General features: G+C 43.0%; 1 protein-coding gene and 1 non-coding gene across 3 annotated transcripts in view; one reads left to right on the top strand and one right to left on the bottom strand.

Moving 5' to 3' along the window:
• NUP214 (nucleoporin 214) overlaps positions 1 to 23799 on the bottom strand; it is an 89090-nt gene that overhangs the window by 27045 nt on the left and 38246 nt on the right. For both annotated transcript variants that reach the window (XM_019971034.2, XM_019971033.2), the window contains exons 24-30: positions 23615 to 23714; positions 13758 to 13833; positions 12272 to 12350; positions 9395 to 9482; positions 7180 to 7241; positions 2683 to 4497; positions 851 to 921 (exon numbers count right to left, since the gene is read on the bottom strand). In XM_019971034.2, the coding sequence (XP_019826593.2) occupies positions 851 to 921; positions 2683 to 4497; positions 7180 to 7241; positions 9395 to 9482; positions 12272 to 12350; positions 13758 to 13833; positions 23615 to 23714 (2291 nt within the window). The remainder of the gene's footprint in view (positions 1 to 850; positions 922 to 2682; positions 4498 to 7179; positions 7242 to 9394; positions 9483 to 12271; positions 12351 to 13757; positions 13834 to 23614; positions 23715 to 23799) is intronic.
• On the top strand, positions 88 to 160 carry TRNAG-UCC (transfer RNA glycine (anticodon UCC)). Its single transcript has one exon. It is a non-coding gene; the product is annotated as a tRNA-Gly (tRNA).

Genomic DNA, 23799 nt, shown 5'->3' with positions numbered 1-23799 from the left:
CCCAAGAGCAGCAACAGAGACCCAGTGCAACCAAAACCAAAATAATTAATTACAAATAAATAAATAAAAGCAGCTGGACTGGGGACTTCCCTGGTGGTCCAGCGGCCAAGACTCTGCACGTCCAATGCAGGGAGCCCAGGTTCAATCCCTGGTCAGGGAACTAGGTCCCGCGTGCTGCAACTAAAGATTCTGCATGCCACAACTAAGATCTGAAGCAACCAAGTACATAAACAAATATTTACAAACAAACAAAAGTAAAAGCAGCTGGCTTCTATAACAGTAAATTTAACCCCTTTGGGTTCTCAGTGTTCTCATCTGTCAAATGGGGATAATGACAGCACTTGCCTTATTCAAGCACTGATGATTTTAAGTCTACGTGTGTGCATCACTAAAACCCAGGCCCAGCACACAGATAACCACTAGCCAGACAATCACCAAAAGGAGCTCCTGGACTACATGTTGCTTAGCACAGGGGCCATACACAATTTCAGTTGCATATTCTTATTATTGTTTAAACAACCACTTCAAAAAAAAAATGGGCCGAGGAGCAGATTTCGATTACAGGCCATAGATGCCAATCCCTGACGTCACAATAGGCAGAAGATTGACAGAAACCAGGCAATGTGCTTTAAAACACTTTCCGAGAGGACTTTCAAACGAGGATCAACACTGGAATGATTCTCTCAAATCAGAAGCAGAGACTTTTGTGCCCCCAAGGAAGCTACGGAAGGCAGAGCTTGAGAACCTCAGCGTTGTTTGCTGGACACACAACACATTACATCCTATATACAGGAGCAACGCAAACGGGACTGATTGTGTTGGCCCGAATAGAGGCAAATATCCACATTACCTGGCCAAAGACTGTTCCACTGGTACTGGCTGCTTGACCAAACAAAGAACCAGTATTACTAGACCCAAAACCTATAAAATAAAAGAAAACAGAAGTTTAATTTGAATGAAACTTCTATACATCAAAGTTTTGTTTTTTGGTTTTTAAATGCCATTCAGGTATGTGAAAGTACCTCAGAATAAATCATTTCAAGAGTAAAATCTGTTTCCCTACCAAGGAAATGGAGAAAATTACGGGCAAATAGTTTTGAAACCTTTTTTTTCACTGTTGAAATTTTATAACAGTTAAAAAAAAAAGTCTCAAAGCCTCAGGGACTGAATCCTTGTCTCTACCAAACCCCAGGGGGTGGGGTTGAGGATTCTGAGTAGCTTTTCCCTAGACTCATAGCTGCTAAGAAGTGTTTCCAATGACTGACTTAATATCATGAGTATGACTACTCTCTGGTTTCCTCTAATCTCAAGCGCCAGATTCTTTCAGAGCTGTTTATCTTCCTTCTAGGTGCTGGGTTGAACGGGGCCTGGGAAACCAGGCAGAACTATATATTGTAACAGAAGAGCCCCAGACAAGGAGCTAGACAGCAAGAGTTCCAGTCTTAATTCCTGCTACTGGCCTGGGTAGGGGAGCTCAGGCAGGCCTCAGTGCCTCAATCACAGCTGGAGGAGGCTGTGCAGGCATCTTTTCTCCTAGTTATCACAGGAAGGAAGAGTTTTTCAGAGGTTCTCGGTTGTATTGAAATAGTTTTGATTGCAGACAAGGATTCTCAAGTTTTGACTGCAGAACAAAAGATGCGCTAGAGATAGGTAAATATCCTATTCTCTTTTAAGACCCACAAGGCCTTGTCTCTGCCTGTGGTTTAGCCCAACCCGCCACACTTCCCATCACTCAAGCAGGCTGACCAGCCTCTGCACAAGGCACTAGGTGGATCTCAAAACTCTCGGGCATCACTGTGTCTTGCATCCTTTATTATAGTGGAACATACTGGGAGTTCAGCAAATAGTTATTGAAGACAGGAAGGAACAGACTTCCTTTCTAATAAATTATGAGCCAGCTTCAAATACATTCTCATCAAAGGAATGAACTAGCAGTTGTTTGTAACCCTGCCCACCAAGAAGTCAATGGCCTTTGATTCCCCCCTCACCCTCTGAGCCTGACTGCTAAAGAAATGCCTTTCATAAGATAACCATGGAGAAAGGAAGATTAGAAAAGATTCTGGGAGTGTCCCATCTATTGGTTTTTGGAGTAAAAGCAGCTGCTAAGATGGGACATGCAATAGTGAGAATTATGTTTTACTTGAAAAAACTGTAAAACTTAAAAGATTTTTAAAAAATTATACTGAAAATAGAAAAAAAACCCAACTTTTCAAATGTCACTATCTGCTCTTCTAGGATGCAAGATGGTGTCAGAAGACAATGAAACAAAGGGCTAGGGTGAGGAGCTCTGGAGTCTGGGTCTGGTTCCACCACTGGCACCAAAAGACATTAGATCAGTCACCTCCAGGCTTGACAGTTTTGGACATAATGACCTCTAAAACACCTTCCAAATTTAACATTTCATACTCATGAATCATTCATTACTTGCCATGACTTTAAACTTGTTTTTCTCCCCCATGAAATTGGCACTCTGGTGGAGAACTTGCGGAGAAGCAAGACTGGAGCCACAGTGATTAGACCAAAGAAACGCCCAGGGCCGCCAGTGTCCAAGCCCTCTTACAGACTTTACAGAACCTCTTCTGTTTTCCCTCACTTCCTTTTCATTTCCAAAGCAATGTAGACTTGTTGCAAATGTTTCATATACGGAGGACAACCAAGGAAAAATCTCCTGTAAGTTCTTACCTGAAGCTTGACAGAAGCTAAAGCCAGAGGATGATGCTGTTGTGGTGGCGGCCGAGGTGCCACCAAACACGGAGCCTCCCTGCCCAAAGCCAGGACTCTGACCAAAAGCAGGAGGGTTGTTCTGGCCAAAGAGCCCACCTCCGTTGTTGGTAGATGACTGTCCAAAAGAGAAGGAGCTGGAGCTACTGGTGCTCGAAGAGGCTCCAAAGACATTCCCGCTGGTGGACGTAGGGGTGGAGGACACGGACTGACCAAAAGCAGGCACAGAGCTGAACCCAGGCTGACTGAAGGAAAAGCTGCTCGCGGGGCTGCTGGTCGACTGCCCGAAGGCCGGGGCCTGCCCAAAGCCCGGCTGTCCGAAGACCCCTGGGGTGGAGGTGCCAAAGGCAGGGCTGCCAAACCCTGAGCTGCTGACCTGTGGCGCGGCGGCCGCTGTGCTGGCCATGCTGCCTGTCTGCTGCCCAAACAGGCTGGGGGCAGTGCTGGCGGCCACGTGCCCAAACATGGGGGTCGCCGAAGGGGCGGTGGCTGTGTGGCTGGTGAGCTGGCTGAAAGCCGAGCTGGAACTGGCAGCGGAAGGCTGAGTGAAGACAGAGGAGTCAGAAGTGGCCATCCCAAACACCGGGGTCTCCGTGGCTGGGCCTGGAGCAGCACTGCAAACAGCACTGGAGGTGGTGGCAGGTCTGGATGTTTCTGGGGCCACAGGGATGCTGCTTGAGGCTCCAGGTGCTGAGATGGTGGCTGGCCCAGGCACAGAGACGGTGGGGCCTGGGGACGGCAGTTCCGTCTTGACGTCTGGGACCCCAGGGGCTGCTGGAGCAGCCTCAGCCGTAGACACCAGAACACTGGTACTGGCCGCTTCGGTGCTAGGGCTGCTGACGGCAGGCTGGGTAAGAACAGGCTCTTTCTTCCCAGAGTCGGGAGTTTGAAGCGGAGCCTGGGGAAGCGGGGTTGGTGGCTGCTGCCCCAGGAGGGAGGCAGTTGATGCCGAGGCCTCATTACTGCCTGGCTTCTCGGGCAGAGCCGATGACGCGGCTGCTTCTGAGCTTTTACCAGAGCCCGTGGGCAGGGTGGGGGCAGACCCTGAGCTCAGGGGGCTGCCAAACGGCAAGGTGGGGAGTGACGTGGGCAGGGGCGTGGCGGTGGACGGCGGGGTGGAGGAGGGTGCTGTGCTGCTCGCTGGTTGGCCTCCAAATGAAAAGCTGGTCTTGCTACCACTGAAAAACAGGCCCCCAAAACTGATCGCCCCAGAGGAGCCCGCACTGGTGAGTGGCAGGTTGCCAAAGACGCCCGTTGAGGAGCTGCTGGGGCTGGGACTGGCTGCTGCTGTTGGTGCCGCCGCAGAGGTGGACTCGGGGGGCTCTGCAGGCTTCCCCAGCGCTGCAGGGCTGGGAGAACTGAACCCGGAGGGGGCGGCAGGGGTCTTGGTGGGCTGTGCACCGGCACTGGTCACGCCTGGGGACGGCGCCTTGCTGGCTGGCTTGGTGGGCTCGTCTGCTTGGCCGACCCGCAGTCCTGAGAAACTTCCCAGAGTCTCTCCCGCCAGGGAGCTTGGGAACAGCAGCTCACCCAGCTTGGACGGTGGCGCCTCCAGCTTGCCAGCAGGGGTGGAGAGAGAAATTCCAGAAGGGGCTGCAGGTCTGCTGCTGGATGGGGCGGACTCTCCTGGCGTGGCACCAGCTGCTCCAGTGCTACCTGATGTCATCGTCCCCGTGGAAGGTAAGCTTTCAGGAACGGTCTCATAGAAAGGCTTGCCTCCCCCGCCAAAGGAGAACGCATCAAGCTGGCTTGACTCTTTGGTGGGGGGTGCTGACCCTGGCAAGAAAAAGAAATTACGAGATGGGTTGGCTGTCACAAAATATGACCGATCACAGCCTCACTGACTTCTCTAAGCCAGGGCCTCTCTCCTCACTTGACCTCATCAGGACAGCCTGTTCTGACAGCACCATCCTTGACGGGGACAGAACGTGTGCTTCTCCATGGGAACATGACCTCTGAGTTGTCTCACTGAGGTGAGACGAACGCACGTTCTTTTTATCACCATTAAGTCACAACAAACACACCTATATCTAGAGTACCTGAAGTTAACCTAGTTGTCCACAAGAGAAACGAAAAGACCTCACACACATTTCCTCCCGCGTGTGTGTCTCAGGAATAACATTCTCAGCACATGCTAGCCTATGGACCTCTTCTTGACAAGACAAGGAATTGATTCCATATGGTAGTTTTTCCTTTGCTTTTATGGACAAAGTGTCAAGCCACAGGTCATCTTTCTTACCTACAATTAAGGGCTACTTCCTAGTGCTCTCCTCACAGAGTGCTCTCACAGTGGCACTGTGGTCTGCTGGGCAAGGACATGAGGGGCTGAGGCTGAGGGCTCTGCCACTTGCTGGCTGTGCCACTCTGGAAAAGTTAATTGACTTCTCTGGGCTTCAGTGTCTCCATTTGGAAGACAGATAATAATAGCCACACCTCATAGAGTTGTTGCAAAGATGAAATAAAATGTAGGTAAAGTACTCACAAAGCCTGGTCAAAAAAGTGGTCAACAAAGAAGACTAAAATTTGATATTTATAAACGGAAATTGGTCTGTTGCAAGTGCCAGACTTTTAAGAAGTCTGGCTATCACAAACACCTGGGAGCACTGCAAAGCCCCTGCTGTCTGCAGGTACCTTCCAGAAACCCCTCTGTGTATCGCTGGTGTTGTGCTGAGTTGCTTGTGAGTTTGGATTGCTGTCTGTTCTGGTATTAATGACAGTGGTTATGGAATTTCTGTTGTGTTTTATTCCTAATGTATTTCATTTAGGATTTCTGACAATTATTTTGTTCTTGCCAATCTTTTTATACCATTGAGCTGTTTTTCTTTTAGAAAGTGAGACTGGGGAGAGGAGTGGGCCTCAACGGTATTCTGCCACATCTAAGTGGGCAGAACCGTTTAGGAATCACTGCTCCAGACAGAAAAGATAGAATGAAATCAACAACCTTTTAAGTGCCGCACACAGACTGGGTTTAGGATGTCTGGTATGCTTTCAGCTCCCGAATATCCCTCTAGCAGATTTTAAGAGATCCCTTTTTACCAAAAAACGTTCATCACTTGGGCTGACACAAAGAAAAGCACTCATAAAAATAGGTGCTGAAGGAAAAGTTGAAAGATGGTCATTGTCTTATTTATTATAGGAAAACCTGGAAAAAGCCTGAACCGTCCAAGAGGGGGATGGTTAAATAAATTATGGCACATCCGCAAGACATTTAAACAAGACTCCTTAATACTGGAAAACTCACAAGGATTGTGTTAAATGAAAAGGTAGAAGCAAAAACCCCAAAAGGAAATAGAACTGCAATGGTTAAGGGCACAATGTGTGATTCTAGAACATATTACTTTAATAAAAAATATAAACACTTATAATAAAAGCTTTCTTTTTAAAACAGAAGTAAACTCAATTACTTTGAACTGAGAACTTGAAGGCACTTAAAAAATACATCTGGTTTCTAATAGGTCCTCAAAGTCTTTTAAACATTAAAAACATGCTGGGAGATGTTGGTCTGAGCTTCCCAGCTGGCTCAGTGGTAAAGAATTTGCCTGCAACGCAAGAGACTCAGGTTCGATCCCCAGGTCGGGAAAATCCCCAGGAAAAGGAAATGGCAACCAACTCCCGGAAAATGCCATGGACAGGAGGAGTCTGGCGGGCTACAGTCCATGGGGCTGCAAGAGTCAGACGCGACGCAGTGACTAAACAGCAACAACAGATGTTGGCAGATGTACCGACATGCACGAGACAAGTGTGCTTCCTGATAGGTTATCAAGGAAAAAAGATGCGTTTAGTCTTTCATTTCTGTAGTACTGTGTGTGTGTTCAGTCACTCAGTCCTGTCGGACTCCATGGACTGTAGCCCACCAGGCTCCTCTGTCAATGGAATTTCCCAGGCAAGAATACTGGAGTGGGTTGCCATTTCCTCTTCCAAGGGATCTTCCCAACCCAAGGATCGAACCAGCATCTCTGTGTCTCTCCTGCCTTGGCAGGTGGATTCTTTACCATTGCCTATCTCAACCTACAAATTGATACAATTTTGACTTCATTTAAAAAATTTTTTTAAATTATGAAAGTATGATAACACTTTACAGGAAACTGGGAAAATACAGAACAAAGTTACATATAGTTTCACTACATATTATGATTATTAAAAATTGATATAATTTTAAATACCATAAGACAAAGATGGAGAAAGAAATTTTAATTTGCATGTAAACATTCACATTTAAAGCACAGCCTTGCCTTTCTAAAAGCAAACCCTTTCTGAGTTTTTAACTATGAAGACAAAAGTCATTCCCTAGTTTCTTAAATCTAGCCTATTTCTAATGCATAATATCAACACCAAGTTCACTGCAGATACTTTAAGCAAGATGCGGCAGCAAGTAAAATGTCAACCAACCTGCCCCCCTCAAACCTGCACTTGTTTAGAGGGAAACACAAAAGTGAGGCGACTCTGCAGAGACTGTACCTTGTGTGGCAGTGAAGTTAGAAGACGGTGTTGGTGTGACTATCCCAAAATTAAAGCCAGTCCTAGGGGGTGGAAGAAAAGAAGTTAAAAGTGAACAGACTTAAGGCACAACATTGCCCTTTTAACAGTACATTTTATAATTCATTCACATAATCTACTCTCCAGGGACCTGCAATCCATAGATAAATATCAACAAGCACATTGACTCTGAAGCAGCAGAGCAGAGCTCTCAAAGCTGGGGTGGGGGGGAGGGGAAGCGATTTGTGCGTGAGGTGAGAGGGGAGCAGCAAGTGAGGAGGCCTTGGCGGAACAGCCAGGCTTTCCATGGTAGAGGGGGTGGGGACCTATTTCAAGGAAAGTGAAGGAGCACTAGGACTGTGCCTTGGGATGGTGGCCGGAGCGGGTGTCTTGCCTAGTGAGGGAGACGGGACGGGCTAGATGAGGAGGAGCCTATGACCCACCCAGGGAGCACATCAGGACAGCACATGCCACTGGGGGAGACAACAGACAGTATGAAATGGAAGCCACCGTCTCTGCTGTTCGGATAAAACGCTTAGTCCTTGGCTGGGAAATTTGGTTCAAAAACTTAAAAAAAAAAATTTTGGTTGCACCAAGTGGCTTGTGGGATCTCACTTCCCTGACCCACACCGCACCCAGCCCACAGAAATGAAAGCGCTGTAGCTGTACCCTAACCATTAGGCTGCCAGGAAACGTCCCTCAAAAACCTTTCCGACTCTTTTCATCCTCTCCTCTCTTTCTGTACATTTTCTTCACACTGTGAGTGAAGACACTATAGCCAAAGAAGAAAACCCAGCACCAGTTAAGCCAGAATGGAGTACTCATTCTGAGAAAAGTTCAAATAGCAAATTAAAAACTATTGGATTGGTCAAAAAGTTCATTTGGGTGTTTCTGTAAGATGTTATGGAAAACCCCAAATGAACTTTTTGGCCAACCTGATAAAAAGCTTTAAAACAGAAGGGGCCAAGCATATCAAACAGAGTAAGTAACAGTAAAGAGTAGAGTTAGGTTTCTTTTTTTAAATTCGTCACTGGCTTCATCAAATGGTCCAAGACCACCTAAGATGTGTTAAATATTTTTTCACCTTAAAAAAAAAGAAAACAAATCTCTTTCTTTGTCTCAACTCTGGTAAAGAAATTTGATGTAACAGAGGTAAGCAACTGACCCATGACCCAAACCTCTGCAGGTTATTTTAAAGACGGGAAGAAGATTATCAGGTTCACAGAAGTAAAGATTAATTAAAAGATGCAATAGCTCCTGGAACTGACCTACTCTCTAAAATTGTGCTCCCAACTACCTTTGGGGAGTAGAAAACATAATGATTTACAGGAAAATATATATAATGTCCCCCTTGAAATTCTATTCAAACACCCTCCTTTCTCGTAATGTGTTAGGCAGAAGGGTGTTCAAGAAACAAACTCACAGCAGGGAAAAGAGACTGTGGTTAGTGTGATTCCAGTTACAAAGCATAAACTGGAAGAGCTTGAGGCTTTTCTAACGGAACTGAATGTGCAACCCTTCACGGTGAAAACAATCTTTGGATGAGTATTTATCTCAGCCACACAGAGACTAACTCCACCCCAAGCAGAGAGAGGCTCTGCCAACTCTCACCGGTTTCATGACGAGTGTTCACAGCATAGTGAAAAGGTACACCCCCTCCAACATTAATAAGAACTTCCTTTGGACTGAGGGTTAGAAGACCCTTTTGTTTTTAAAAGTAACTCAATTTGACAAGTACAGACATCATCACTTTTAAAAAAATGAAACAGAAATGGACTTCCCCACATCTACATAAAACCCAAATTCTTAAATGGCCACTGTTTTGATTGCTCAGCAGTCTAGTACAACATGACCCCTCAGGGCAGCGAAGCCAATCCAAGGTCTCACCCAGCTGCCAGATGGTGTCAGAATGAAAAGATCTGTGTGATAAACTAGAGCAACCACAGACCCACTACCCAAACAAGCCTTATCCTAAACAACAAAACAAACAAGTCAGTAAGAACACACATATAGAATTGAACGGAAAAGGGGAAACAGATTTACATTAGGACACTAAGCTACTCCCACTATCATTAAATGTGTCATTGTGGAGATAAGAACTCTGGCTTCATATAAGTATACCCACTGACTATAAGATTTGAGAAGCAATCTATAAGGATGCTGGTGATCTGCCACAAAACTTAAGTTCACAACTGACCCTGATGAAAATGAGAAAGGCTTGCTGAACTGCCCAACAGTAGACGGGGTAGAAGTCACAGCTGTTTCTATCTTGGTTGCCACTGGTCCTGGAATTAGGGGAAAAAAATAAGAGCATTACAAAAAACCAAACACCATTTTAGTTTAATTCTCTGCGGCACTGAATGCGTAGTGCCGTGCAAAGCGCAGCCCCAGGTCACGTGCTTCCTGTAGGTCGGCAGTCAAGGGGCGAGTGAGGACTCAGCCGTGCTCACGGTCTCTGAATGGGCTCTCTGGCCCCGTCACTGTCAATTTCAAACCAAGGCATGCCACTTTACCTTTCCAGGAAAGACCTCAAAGTAACTGGAGTGCAGTTCAAATTTAAGGCTTTAAAAGTAGATTTTGCAAATACTGAAATGTGATATATATCAAAGGAAAAGAAACTCCAAGGGGAAACAGGTCATGTGAAATATCTCTGAGTAGCAACTTCATGGCTATTGGCTTTCTCGCCGCATCTCTGTATTTTCCAGAGACTTCTTGTATTATTATTAGTTAATCACAGGTCTGCTTCTTTGTTTTTTATTACAGAGGTAACGCGACTGCTGTCACACAGAGAAATGTGGAGAGTTAAAGTGTAGTCCGTCATCTTCCCCACATCTGGTGTACTGTGGCTGCTTGCTAACAGGCTGGGGCATTACCCACACTCTCTCCCCCACCTTTCCCTCTCTTTCTAAAAGGAGAAGGGGGCTGGGGGAATGATATTTGAGAAGCCCAAATCAAACCAACCCAAACAATAAGAAAAAGCATCTTCTCTTTATATAAGTATGGAGTAAAGATTTGCAAAATTATCTAAAACACTACTATAGCACAATGTGATGTGTACAAGGATGTCTAATGTAGCCTCACTTATAATTTTGAAAAGTTAAGAACAATCTGAACTATCAGCAGAGTATTGGTAAAAACTTAACAGGGTACAACCGTACAGCGAATGGATTAAAATGAGAGAGGCAGACTTGTACCAGATCTGAAAAGATAAACATGATATTTTCCTGGGGGGAGGGAGGAGAGGGGACAGATTACAGATCAGTATATACAGGATATGGCTATCTTTGTTTAAAGAAACCAATAGATACACATCAATTCTTTGAGGGCTGTTATCTCTGGAATAGGGAACTTACACATTTTCTACATTATATAGTTCCACACCATAGACTTTTTGTGGTCCTGTAACAGTTTTAAAATCAGGAAAACAATGAAGGTATTTCCATTATTAATTAATAAGGGAATTATTCTATAGAGGTTTCAGAGATGACTTTTTGTTGCTGTTAGAGTTTTTGCAAACTCTTAAATAGTGTTTTTCAGGGAAATTTTCCTGCTCAAAAAAAGTCTGTTTCTGGCAAGTAGAAACAGAAGGACATCTAGCAATGAGAGCGAATATTTCACAATCATCATTGAATGAAGAATCTTAGAAATTTCTTTCCAAGTCATGCTAACTGCTCCTGAGATGTTCTTGATTCTTAATTTCAAGAGTGACAAAAAACTCTTCAATAAAATCCTTGAAAGAGGTTAGGATATATAATCTTTCAAACTTTCTTCTAAAATATTAGCCAGAAATAGAAACAAACTTCTTAATTTAAATCTTAAATGATTCAAAAGTCTTTGACAACTGCACTAAAATTTCGCTTCTAAGTTAAAGTTTTAGCTCCTAGTCGAGAAGAGCTACATACAGCCTTCTCATGGAAGGCTTATATGATAAAAACTGTGCATTAGTCTGAATTCTAGAATACAGCATTGGCTACACAATGATTTTCTTCTGAGTGTGAGGAATATTTACTGAGGATAAACCCAATATGCAATGAGAAAGCTTCTGACTACAGAGGAAGTTGGGATGATAGCATGACTATGTAGAGATTATGGTAGGCAGGCTACTCGTGTGAAGTTCAGCATCTCTGACAGAATTTATTAGCTTAAAGACCCACTTGAGAGCAAGAATCAAAATAAAAGCTGGAGTTCAGAGCACAGGGAGAATGCTGGGCTGTGGGTGGCACAAGAGCCCTGAAGCAAAAAGTGACACACACCAAGTGAAGTGGGCTCTGACAGGAGCCAACAGAAGAGGCCTACATTAAGCTAGGCTGGATGCACAAGCACGCTTCTGCATGAGGTGGGCTCAGGCCAGCAAGGATGCCTGCTCAGAGCACTTTATGGTGACTGTAAAAGCTAATTTCAGTGAAGAGGCCTGAGTGTTGGAAGCATGTGAAGCTACAGTCTTTCAATACTGGATTATATCTTCTTCTCGTGTACTATGCTTTGTTGCTCAGTCGTGCCTGACTTTGTGACCCCATGGACTGTAGCCCACCAGGCTCCTCTGTCCATGGGATTCTCCAGGCAAGAATACTGGAGTGGGTTGCCATGCCCTCCTTCAGGGCATATTCCCAACCCAGGGATCGAATCCAGGTCTCCGTATTGCAGGCGGATTCTTTACTATCTGAACCACCAGGGAGGCTCTCCATTTATATTGTAACGGATCCATTTTACTTTCTATATTTTACTGGCTTTTGAATTGTCCTTAAAAACCCAGAGAGTTTTTCTTTCCCTTTAGTAGAAGAAATAAGAGTTCAATGTTTGGATCCACTTCTCTCAAAACTTCGATATCCAACAAGGCAGGTGCTTCTTTTAGGAAAAACATTTAAAGGCAGGCTTTCTCCTACTGCTCTCCTATTTCAGAAGCCTACAGGGCTGCCAAAGGGCACTTCCTGGAGATTCTACGTCCCCTGAGGCTTTTCAAATATGTCTTTACTTTATTTCACATTAACTGCCTTTGTGATCTAGAACAATTAAATTCTTCTGTGGAAAACATCTTTCACCTTTTATTTTCACTAAAACAAAAGTGCAAACTGACCTGAAGCTTTATCACCAGATGACAACTGACTGGATGCTGGCGGGGGCCCAGATGGCTTTAGGGCATTTATTAGCGATCCCTGTAATAGGAGGAAAACATTTATGTGACCTACAAAACAGTCTCTGGAATAAAGGAACATGTGAAATGATAACATAATTTAAAATAAGCAAGCACAAACACTTCTATTTAGTTAAATTTTGTTCTTCAGTTTCAATTTAGGTCAGTATGTTTAAATGTAATATCACTTCAGAGATGGGGATACTCCACAAGCACAAGAATACAGGGTCCTGCTTGCCGAGCCTGCAGTTCCTTCCGCAGCGCCTAACGCACTGCTCAGCACATGAAAGGCATCAGTGTGTTTGAAACACAAATGAAGGAAGAAGTAAATGAATGAAATACATCCTGGCTCTCAACAAAACTTATAGTAAGGTTAAGAAGCCAAACTGCCCAACTTCTCCATCTCCAGTCAGTGTTCTTTTTCTCTTGTTTGTTACGATTTGTGCCTCGCCACGTGTCCTCCAAGGTGAAGATGGGAAGCTCCAGGAGAAAGACCAGTGCCAACTGCTGAAGTGCCGTGTTAAGTCAGGGCAAACTACGGAGGAGACGGCCACGTCTGAGAACTGCTGAAGCGCCATGTTAAGTCAGGGCAAACTACGGAGGAGACAGCCACGTCTGAGAACTCACATTAGGCAAGTTCTGAGGGTCAATCTCAAACACAGTCTAAAATGACCTTTCTAGAGATGGAGTTGAGTAGCAGAGAAACCAGGTTTTTTTAGGGAAAGTTTCAGAGAGGGCTTGATCTGCCTTTCCGCCATCTCCTATTATTTTTTTCTGGATTGTTTAAGTGTCTACAATATAACCTATTTTTGTAAGAGACCATGTTTATCAGGCAAAAGCCTGCAAGTAGACATAACAAACATCATTGAAGATGCAAAGTATGAAAAACAGGGATGATAGGAGAAAGCAGAAGACTCTGTTCCCTGGAGGCTGATACTGAAAGGTCCAATGAACAAAGCAGTGGGCAGGGAGAAGCTGGAAGATGGGTTCCAGCCCTGGTTCCATCATTCACTACCGGTGGAAGCCTGCGTCAGTCACTTGAGCCCTGGTTTCTTCATTAGTGAAACGTAGCTGAACATCTGTCTTGTCTATATGGCTGTTGTATGGGTTAACTAAGACAAATGAAAGTAAACTTGAACTCCATACAGATACCCTCCATACAGAGAATTATGACCCAAGATTACCAGATGCAGAATATTACATGGTCAACAAAGACATCATCGGGTCCTGACTGACCTACTAGCTCAAAACCGTCATAAATTGTGGGGAAAGGATCACAGGTTTTTTTCAGAGTTTATTTAAAAGACGTGGGAAAAATTTTTTAAAGTAAATAAAAAATAAACAGTGCGGGGACTTAGTACCAGATTGTCTTCAGTTACAAGGACAGTCACTGCATGTCACATTAGCAAAGCAAAAATCAGCAATTTACCTGCTTAGCTTGGTTGGCAGGCGCTGGAGTCAACACTGGGTGAGGCGTTTTGGCTGCAGAGTACGGCCCTGAAGAACTGGAAAACACAAAGCACGCACTCAGGAGCAAGGCATGACTGGGGGAAATTCATCCTCAACCCCAAGCCACCTTCTGTGCAAAAAGGTAATACCAGTTTTGGGGTAGAACACAGATGTCTCAGACCCTAATCAAAATCATTTGACATGTTTCTGATTGAAGAATAAATTCTTTACATGAAATTTGGTCTTTAGCAAAAGTCAAAGCAATGACCTTAAAATGTATCTTCTTCCTGAAATTTTAAGGAAAAAAAGTTATGGATATTCAGAAGTAGATCTTTTTCTTATTTGCAGAGAAAGCTTTCTCCACCTCCTCCCCATCACCCACCACCATTCCAGACCATGTGGGAAATTCCTGATTCTCTTTTCCAAGTCTCAGAAAATGTTCATCAGGATCGACAGGGTGTATATGATCTTCTCAAAGCAGAGCTCTCAGCTTCTCATAGCAACCAGCCCCAAGAGCTCGCCACGTCCGCACACAGGAGAGTTAAGCCATACCACAGCTCCGTGCCCAACCTGCACTTTTGTTGTAGTGTCAATATGAAAAGTGCATCCTGTCTACGTAGAAAGAGTTCTCACCATCTTTTGTTATCCCTGAACATAGTATGCATGGAACTGTTATTTTAATAACTACTTAGTGTTAATTTTGTTGTTGCTGCTGTTTAGTTGCTCAGTCATGTCTGACTCTTTGCGACCCCATGGATTGCCAGGTTCCTCTGTCCATGGGATTTCCCAGGCAAGAATACTAGAGTGGGTTGCCATTTCCTTCCCCAGTGGATCTTCCTGACCCAGGGATTGAACCTGGATCTCCTGCATCTGCAGACAGATTCTTTACCACTGAACCATCAGGGAAGCCCACTTAAGTGTAAATATGTGAGGGAAAAAAAAATCCCCTGTTCAACACAAAGCTCTATTCGTGGCTCCAGGGAGCAACTCTTTTCATCAACGTATCTGTCCTCCGTCCAGAGCTCCTCTGACTGATAGGTATAGCAGTAACAACTGTAGCATCTGGTTTTATTTCTCAGAACTTTCGCTTAAGGAGGATTAACAATTTTCCATTAAAAAGTTAACTTGTGGGAGAAAAGACAAAAATAAACCCATGCCTTATGGGAAAAAATTATCAAACATCTTAATAATCTTACAGTTACCTCAGGATACTCTCTTGGAATAACACGAAAATCTTCCCAAACTTTATTAGATTCAGAGAGAAGGAAAAAAAATGCAGTTGTTTTCAATAAAACCCTCTTTATTTTCCTACTGAAGAGAGAAGCAACTACAAATGTGCGCCTCTCTGAAGAAATGCACACTGGTCCCCCGAGATACTCAACCGAGCAGGTACACAGGGACGCCCCCCCATCTACTTACACTCCAACAAGAAAAGGAATGTATGCATGAGAGGCTGGGACTGAGAAATCCCTGGGCAGACACAGCAACCTTAGGTGGGAAAATGACTGCAGCTCATGAGAGTCACAAGGGAGGTACAAATCTTTCATGCTTTCTCAAAGATGAGCTAAAAAAAACTACGAGTAAAAATAAAAGCAGCAATTTACCTGACTTTAGAACATTTATACCTCAAACTTAGTTATGATATGATGGTAGATTAAATCATGCATGAAGCAGACTAAGTGCAATTATTCTTCTGTTTATTTGTGATAAAGCCATAAATCTCTTGGGTGTCCTAAATCCCCAAACATGCAAAATTAGGATTCACAGTATTTACACACTGGGCCACATGACGACCCAGCAGAGAAATAAATGCTGTTCATGCACTCAGCTAGTAAACGAACTGATTAAATCAGATCCACCATGATCTAAAGGAGCAAGCAGAAAAGGACAGTATACTGCTAAATAAATGTGTTCAAAGACTTGTACATGATCATGAACCAAAACAATGGAAATCAACAGCTAGATATGTTCAGGAGGAGATGCAAACACCAAACTTGGAATTATCATATTCTGGATGACGGTATTCTACTAGCAGTATGCACCTGAGAAGAGATCATCAGAAATTCACCTGAAATGTTCTGTTCCACAACTGAAAACAGAAATCAAAGGACCACAGGCAGAAAATGGCACTGTAACATACATCTACCTCCATTTCATCAAAAGTATGTGACAATCCTAAACATTTATGCAACTAACAACAGAACTACAAATGAGGCAAAAAAAAAAGCTAGAACTGAAAGAAAAATAAGCAAATCCATAGCTACACTTGAAAATACCAACACTATTCTCATTAACTGATGGAATAATCAGACAGAAGATTATCATCATCTACTACAGATGGTGACTGCAGCCATGAAATTAAAAGACGCTTACTCCTTGGAAGGAAAGTTATGACCAATCTAGACAGCATATTAAAAAGCAGAGACATTACTTTGCCAACAAAGGTCCATCTAGTCAAGGTTATGGTTTTTCCAGTAGTCATGTGTGGATGTGAGAGTTGGACTATAAAGAAAGCTGAGCACCGAAGAATGGATGCTTCTAAACTATGGTGTTGGAGAAGACTCTTGAGAGTCCCTTGAACTGCAAGGAGATCTAACCAGTCCATCCTAAAGGAAATCAGTCCTAAGTGTTCATCGGCAGGACTGATGTTGAAGCTGAAACTTCAATACTTTGGTCACCTGATTTGAAGAGCTGACTCATTTGAAAAGCTTCTGATGCTGGGAAAGATTGAAGGCAGGAGGAGAAGGGGACAACAGAGGATGAGATGGTTGGATGGCATCACTGACTCAATGGATGAACTCCAGGAGTTGGTGATGAACAGGGAGGCCTGACATGCTGCAGTCCATGGGGTCGCAAAGAATCGGACAAGACTGAGTGACTGAACTGAACTGAACTACTTTAATTGACATTTATAGAACATGCCACCCAATAAGAGCAGTGGCACAGAACATTTACCAAGATGACTGACATTCTAGATCAAAGATTGGCAAACTAGAAACAATAGACCAGCTGCCTGCTTTTGTAAATAAAGTTGAACTGTAATAAAGCCATGCCCATTCATTTACATTTTGTTTATGGCTGCATTCAGGCTACAATGGCAGAGTTGAGTAGTTGAGGCAGAGACTGTATCTCCCAAAAGCTTAAATTATTTACTGTATGGCCTTTAAAAAAGAAAAACCTTGTTGACCCCAGTTCTGGGTCATAGAAGAAGTCTCCATAAAACCTAAAGAATTCAAGTCATACAAAACATGTCTAACCGTGATGAAATTAAATTAAAAATCAATAACAAAAAGATATCAAGAAAATGCCCAATTATTTAGAAACACACTTTTAAATATCCCATATGTATACAAAGAACCCAAAATGTTTTGAACTAAATGAAAATGAAAAAATAACATTCAAAATCTGTGGGAGGTAGCCAAAGCAGTTCTTAGACAGAACTTTATAGCACCAAATGCCTGTGTTGTAAGAGAGCAGCATCAGATTTATGACCTTAGCTTTCACCTTAAGAAACTAGAAGAGTAAATAAAATCCAAAGTAAGCAGGAAAATCAAATAAAGATCAAGAAGGGGAAAAAAAAAAATCAATGAAGCCAAAAGCTGGCTTCTTTGAGATCAATAAAATTGATAAAACTCTAGTTAGACTGATGAGGTTAAAAAAAAGACCCAAATTACTATTAAGAGGAAAATAAAATCTATATACATTTAAAGGATGATAATCAGTGACTATTAATGAAAAACATGCCAATAAATTCAACAAGTCAAGTGAAATGAATTTCTTGAAATATACAAACTACCAAAGAAGTAGATAAGCTTAACAGTCATATATGTACTAAAGAAACTGAAATTTCCAAGCCAAAATAACTTTACTGGTGAATTCTACAAAAATTTAAGGATGAAATAGTAACCAAGCTACAGAAACTCTTAGTGGAAATTGAAGAGGAAGGAACACTTTCTGACTCATTCTATAAGGGTAGTATTACTCTGAAGGTAAAATGGAAGAAAGACATAACCAGAAAAGAAAATCTACAGACCAATATCCCTCATTAAAACAGAGGCAAAACTATCAACAAAATTTTAGCAAATTGAGTCCAACCATATATTAAAAAGTTGAATACATTATTACTGACGATTGGTTTAACATTAGAAAACCAATCAGTGTGGCGAGGGTACCAAGACAAGCCAAGGGGAAAAAAGGTTTTTTCCAAAAATGGTGCCACACAACTGGGTGGTGGTGGTTGTTCAGTCACTAAGTCGTGTCTTTGCGACCCCATGGACTGTAGTTCCCCAGGCTCCTCTGTCCATGGGATTTCCCAGCAAGAACACTGGAGTGGGCTGCCATTTCCTTCTCCAGGGGATCTTCTCAACCCAGGGATGGCACCATGTCTCCTGCATTGGCAGGCAGATTCTTTACCACTGAGCCACCAGACAGGCCCTGGGACAACTGGGTATCCACATGCAAAAGAAAGATATTGGACCACAAATTACAGTATTTACAAAAATTAACTCAAAGCATATCAAAGACCTAAATGTAAGAGTTCAAACTACAAAACTTGGAAGAAAACACAGGAGTAAATCTTTATGATCCTGCATGAAGCAATAGTTTCTTAAACATATAACAGACACCAACAGTGCAAGCAATAAAAGAAAAAAATAAATTGAATTTCATCAAAATTAAAAACTGTTGTTTCAAAGGACACCATTAAGAAAGTGAAAACCACACAAAGAATGGGAGAACATATTTGCAAATCATATATCTGATAAGAGACTTGAATCTAGATTACATAAATAATATGACACCCTGGGACTTCCCTGGCGGCCCAGTGGCTGACTCCTTGCTCCCAACGCAGGGGTCCCAGGTTCAATCCCTGGTCAGAGAACTAGATCCCATATCCTGCAACTAAGAGTTTGCATGCTCCAACTAAAAAGAAATCTTCCTCAACGAAGATCAAAGATCCTATGTGCCTCAACTAAGACCTGGTGCAGCCAAATAAATAAAAATAAATATTAAAAAAAAAAAAGAAAATGACACCTCAACAATTAAGATAAAGAACTCAATTTAAAAACAGGCAAAGGATTTAAAGAGATATTTCTCTAAAGAAGACACAATGGCTAATATGCACACAGACATCCAATATCATTAGTCACAGGGAACCATATCAAAACCACAAGGAGATACCATGTCCATCCATTAGGATAGCTATAATCAAAAAGATGGACAATAACACATATTAGTGAGGATGTGGAGAAACTGGAACTTCATACATTGCTATTGGGAATGTAAAATGGTGCAGCTACTTTGGAAAAGTTTGAACTACACTTAGCTCAGAAAGTAGACTGCCATATGCTCTAGCAATTCTACTCCTAAAACATTACCCAAAATAACTGAAAAGCAGGGACTCAGGGCTGTACAACAATGCTCACTGCAGCATTATTCACAGTAGTCAACTCAACCCAAGTGTCCACTTTCAGATGAATGGATAAGTAAAACAGGATATATATATACAGTGGAATGTTATTCAGTCATAAAAGGAATGAAATTCTGATATATGCTACAACATGGGCCTCCCTGGTGGTTTAGACACTAAAGAATCTGTTCCAATGCCTGAGACCTGGGTTCGATCTCTGGATTTGGAAGATCCTCTGGAGAAGGGAATGGCTCCCCACTCCAGTATTCTCGCCTGAAGAATTCCATGGACAGAGAAGCCTGGTGGATAACAAACAGTCCATGGGGTCACAAAGAATCAGACATGACTGAGCGACTAACACTTCACAACATGGATAAATCTTAAAAATGTGAGTGAAATAAGCCAGATATAAAAGGACAAATACTACATATAGGGCAAATTCTTAGCAACAGAAAGTAGATTAGAGGTTACCAGGGACTAGAAGTAAGGTGGAATAAAGAGTTAATATTTAATGGGTACAATTGCTGTATGAGATAATGAAAAAGTTCTGGAACAGATGGGGTGACAGTTATACAACACTGTAAACATACTTAATGTCTCTGAATTGTACACTTAAAAATGGTTAAAATAATAAATTTTGTTATACATATATTTACCCACAATAAAAAAAGAAAAAGCTTCTTAACTGTTCTCCCTTTTTTTATTCTTCTTCATTCCAGCCCTTCTCATCTATTCTAAATATAAGAACCGAAACTTCCTGCCAAACCCACAGGTCAACAAAATAATCTGCATTTATCATAGCTCGTGGAATTTTAGACTACAAAAAGGTAAATTTTACTGTGTGTTAATTATGGCCCAGTATTTTTAAAAATTGCTAAAATTGCTTTAAAAAAGCAAATGTAAATTAGATCAGGTTACTCAGCATCCAGCTGTCAGCTAGGTCCTCAACCAGGCTTACCAGATGTTATTGGATTTGTACCCCGGCCCTACCCCACTCTCCTCCTCTTTCCCTCCAGCCACCAGGGGCTGCCTGGCTTCATCCTGAACCTGCCAGACAAGCTCTCACTACAGGCCTGGTGCTTGGGGCTTTCTTCCTTAGGATATTCATGAGCCTGCTCTCTGGTCTTTATTCAAATGTAAAATGTCAAAAGCCACTGCAAGGCAGAGTATTATCAACATATAAGACAGGAGAATCCCCAGTTTTGTGGTGAAAAAAATATGGTCTGGTATTTCTGAGACATGTTAGTCATTAGTCACGTAGGAGAAGCACCTTCTTTGCCTCTATTTAAAACTGCAACCATGTCTGCACAAAAGCCCCTAAACCCCTTTTCTGCTTTAATTTTCTCCGTCATACCTATCCCCTTCTAAAATACTGTATTTAGATGAATTTTACTTGTCATCTGTCTCTCTGTGACTAGGGCAAGGTTTGGGGATTTTGGGGGGCAGGGTCTGTTTGGTTAACTGTGTTATTCTCAGCACCTAGAACAGTGTGTGGCATATATAAAATGCTACTTAAGTATTTGTAGAAAGAACGAAGAACCGAATGCCAAAATTCTTGAAAGGAATGACGATCTGGGTGTGTTTTGGAAAACAACAAACCAATAAAAAATTCCACCATATTTCTCACCTCATTTGGCCCTGTTTCCTTCACCTTCCATTTCCTGCCAGAACTCTAGACAAACTGGCCTTTCACCTGCACTCAGACTTGCTCTGCCCTTTCCCAGGTCTGGGCTTTCACAGATCCTGCACCTCCTGTTTATAACACTCTTCTTCCACTTTGCCTGGCAACTTCTGGTCACCGCTCAACTTCCAGCTGAAACATCTTTCCTTCCCAACCTCGTCAGCCCCAGACTGCCTCACTGTGAGCCTTCTTAGCACCCTGTACCTCTCCTTCATCAAACTCATTATACTACAGTTAAATAACTGATGTGAAATGGGTAGCTTAGGGGCTGCCTTCTTGCTAACATCTAAGTGTCGTGAACGTGGGGACTTGGTATGTTTTACTGACTGCTGCTGCTGCTGCTGCTAAGTCGCTTCGGTCGTGTCCGACTCTGTGCGACCCCATAGACAGCAGCCCACCAGGCTCCCCTGTCCCTGGGATTCTCCAGGCAAGAATACTGGAGTGGGTTGCCATTTCCTTCTCCAATGCATGAAGGTGAAAAGTGAAAGTGAAGTAGCTCAGTCCTGTCCAACTCTGAGCGACCCCATGGACTGCAGCCTACTGGGCTCCTCCGTCCACGGGATTTTCCAGGCAAGAGTACTGGAGTGGGGTGCCATCGCCTTCTCTGGTCTTACTGACTACTGAACCCCAAATACCCAGGGCGTTATCATGTTCATGGCAGACACCCCTTGGGAATCTGCTGAATCAAGGGCCTGAGCGCTGGAGAGGAGTCTAACTAGCATGAGTGTGCCCCAGATAAGCCTTCTTTCTGCAAACAGGTTGGCTGGTCAGTGAATATAAGGGGTGAGTGGGGTGAGGCCAGTGAACATAAGCTATACCAATGGCAGAAACATATAACCGCATCTTATAATAAATCTCTTTAAGATGTTACTCAGGAGAAGTTAAATGCAAAATTAAATAGTTAAAATACACTTAGGAGGGACCTCCCTGGTAGTCCAGTGGTTAAGACTATGCTTCCACTGCAGGAAGCATGGGGTTCCACCCTGGTCAGGGAACTAAGATCCCACAAAGGCGTGAGGTGCCACCAAAAACAAAAACAAAACAAGCAAATACAAAAAACACTCAGGAAACTACTGCTTAACAGAATCTGAAAGTAAGTGATTTTATAATGAGTATAATTCCCTCTCAAGCTTTCTTATTAGGGAAGGTGGTAAATATCAGTTTCCACTTACCAACTGTGCTTAGTTCACCTATTATTCAACAAGAATTCAACAAGAATAATAAAAAGAAACAACATTCCAGGTGCCATGCTGGGCATACAAGTTAAATAATAACCAGAGTCCAATTCTGTGGAGAAAAGAAGAGTTTCTTCAACTCTTTTTAAACTTCTATGTCTATTTTTCTTAAGTCAGAAAAAAGGGCAAACCCAGAATTGCTCCTTTAACAAAGCTCATATCGATGATTAGCTCAGATGAATCACTGGAGGAAAACACAGCCTGAGATAAGATAAAGGAAATCATCAAGAGGTGCTTCTCACATATTGTGAGAACAGCTAAAATATTCCAGAAATACCAGACCATGTTTCTTTCACCATTAAGCTGGCTTTTCCTGTCTTATGTAAGATTCTGCCTTGCGGTGGCTTTTCCTTGCCTACCCTACACTAGGAATCTGGCTATAATTCCCAAACTCTAATGCATAGTTCTTTCCCTTGAGAAATTCACAACAACCACAAATGCCATCTTGGTCTAAACAGCATACCAAAGCTTCAAGGTCACTATAAGATAGGAAAGCTAGGCTTGTTTTTGGCTGTTAGCATGGCCCTGAGATAACTAAGAAATTCCTGGCAGTGTTGATAAATGGGCCAATGTGGAAAAAAGAGAAGGCCAGTGGACTAGTGAAGTAGGGCCACTTGATAAAGCCAAAACAGAACAGTGAGCAGACCTGGGGTGGGGGAGGAGAGGGCTAATGTGAACTGGAAAAAACACAGGGTTAGTGGCTGTTCTTCTTGCAGTTGGACTAGTCACAGGCACCAGACACTAACTCCCTGAATGACCCTGGTCCTCACGATCTCTACATTCAAACTGAGGATACAGCCCTCAACTCTTCCCTGAGCCACACTGCACAGCTCCTGGCTACAAAATACTTGGGAGCAACAGGACACGGGCATGTTCTATGAACCGTGCTGCCCACACCAGTGGGAGGGAGTCAATGCCTTGAATTCTAAACACACATTCACACTTAAAAGTCAGTTCTGGCAGCAATGATCCAGCTCTTAGATGTGGCATGGGGAGAAACTGGAAGTCTCCAAACAGAGCTTCTGCCTTTTAAACCACTGCTTTTTCATACAAACAATATGAGAAACTTGAAAAAACACAAATGCCTGGAGAGGGGAAGGAAGGGAGGAGAGACCATCATTGGGTTTTTAGAATCAATAGTCTGCATTAGAGTTGAAGTGTCAACTCAGGAGCCCCAAGAGTATTTAAAAAAATAAATCAAACCGTCCACCTTACCTGACTTAATAACTGTAACGTGTACCACATGCAGACTTACATACGGCAAACGGCACACTGAGTACGTAACACCAAGACTTTGAAAGTTTATGAGGCAACTGTTACTGCCAGTTGGAGAGGACAATTCCTGAAACCCAATTGTGTGCCTGAGATTAGCTGTCCATTCCGCTCCTCTCGTGACCTCAAGTTCTGCAGGAAGAAGTCACGCTGGGACAACAGCACTGCTGCTCCCTGCAGGCAGCCCTACGCTATGCAGAATGCTTCACTGGCTTAAACACGCTAATGAGGCAGTGACATACCCCACTGCTGCAGAGGGGGCTGTAGCATTATTCTTCAATTCCTGCACATTTACCACTTGAGGGACGTTCTTCAAAGTTGATTCAGTCAACGTACTGACGGCTATTTAAATAGAGAAGAGAAAGGCACGTTAATTGCAATACAGGATCAAAATTCTAGCCAGGTCTAATGAATAACTAGGACACAA

The sequence above is a fragment of the Bos indicus genome, chromosome 11, assembly GCF_029378745.1.
Source record: "Bos indicus isolate NIAB-ARS_2022 breed Sahiwal x Tharparkar chromosome 11, NIAB-ARS_B.indTharparkar_mat_pri_1.0, whole genome shotgun sequence".
Lineage (NCBI taxonomy): Eukaryota > Metazoa > Chordata > Mammalia > Artiodactyla > Bovidae > Bos > Bos indicus.
The sequence above is the reverse complement of the archived record's forward strand: the minus strand, read 5'-3'. Positions and strand labels throughout refer to the sequence as shown.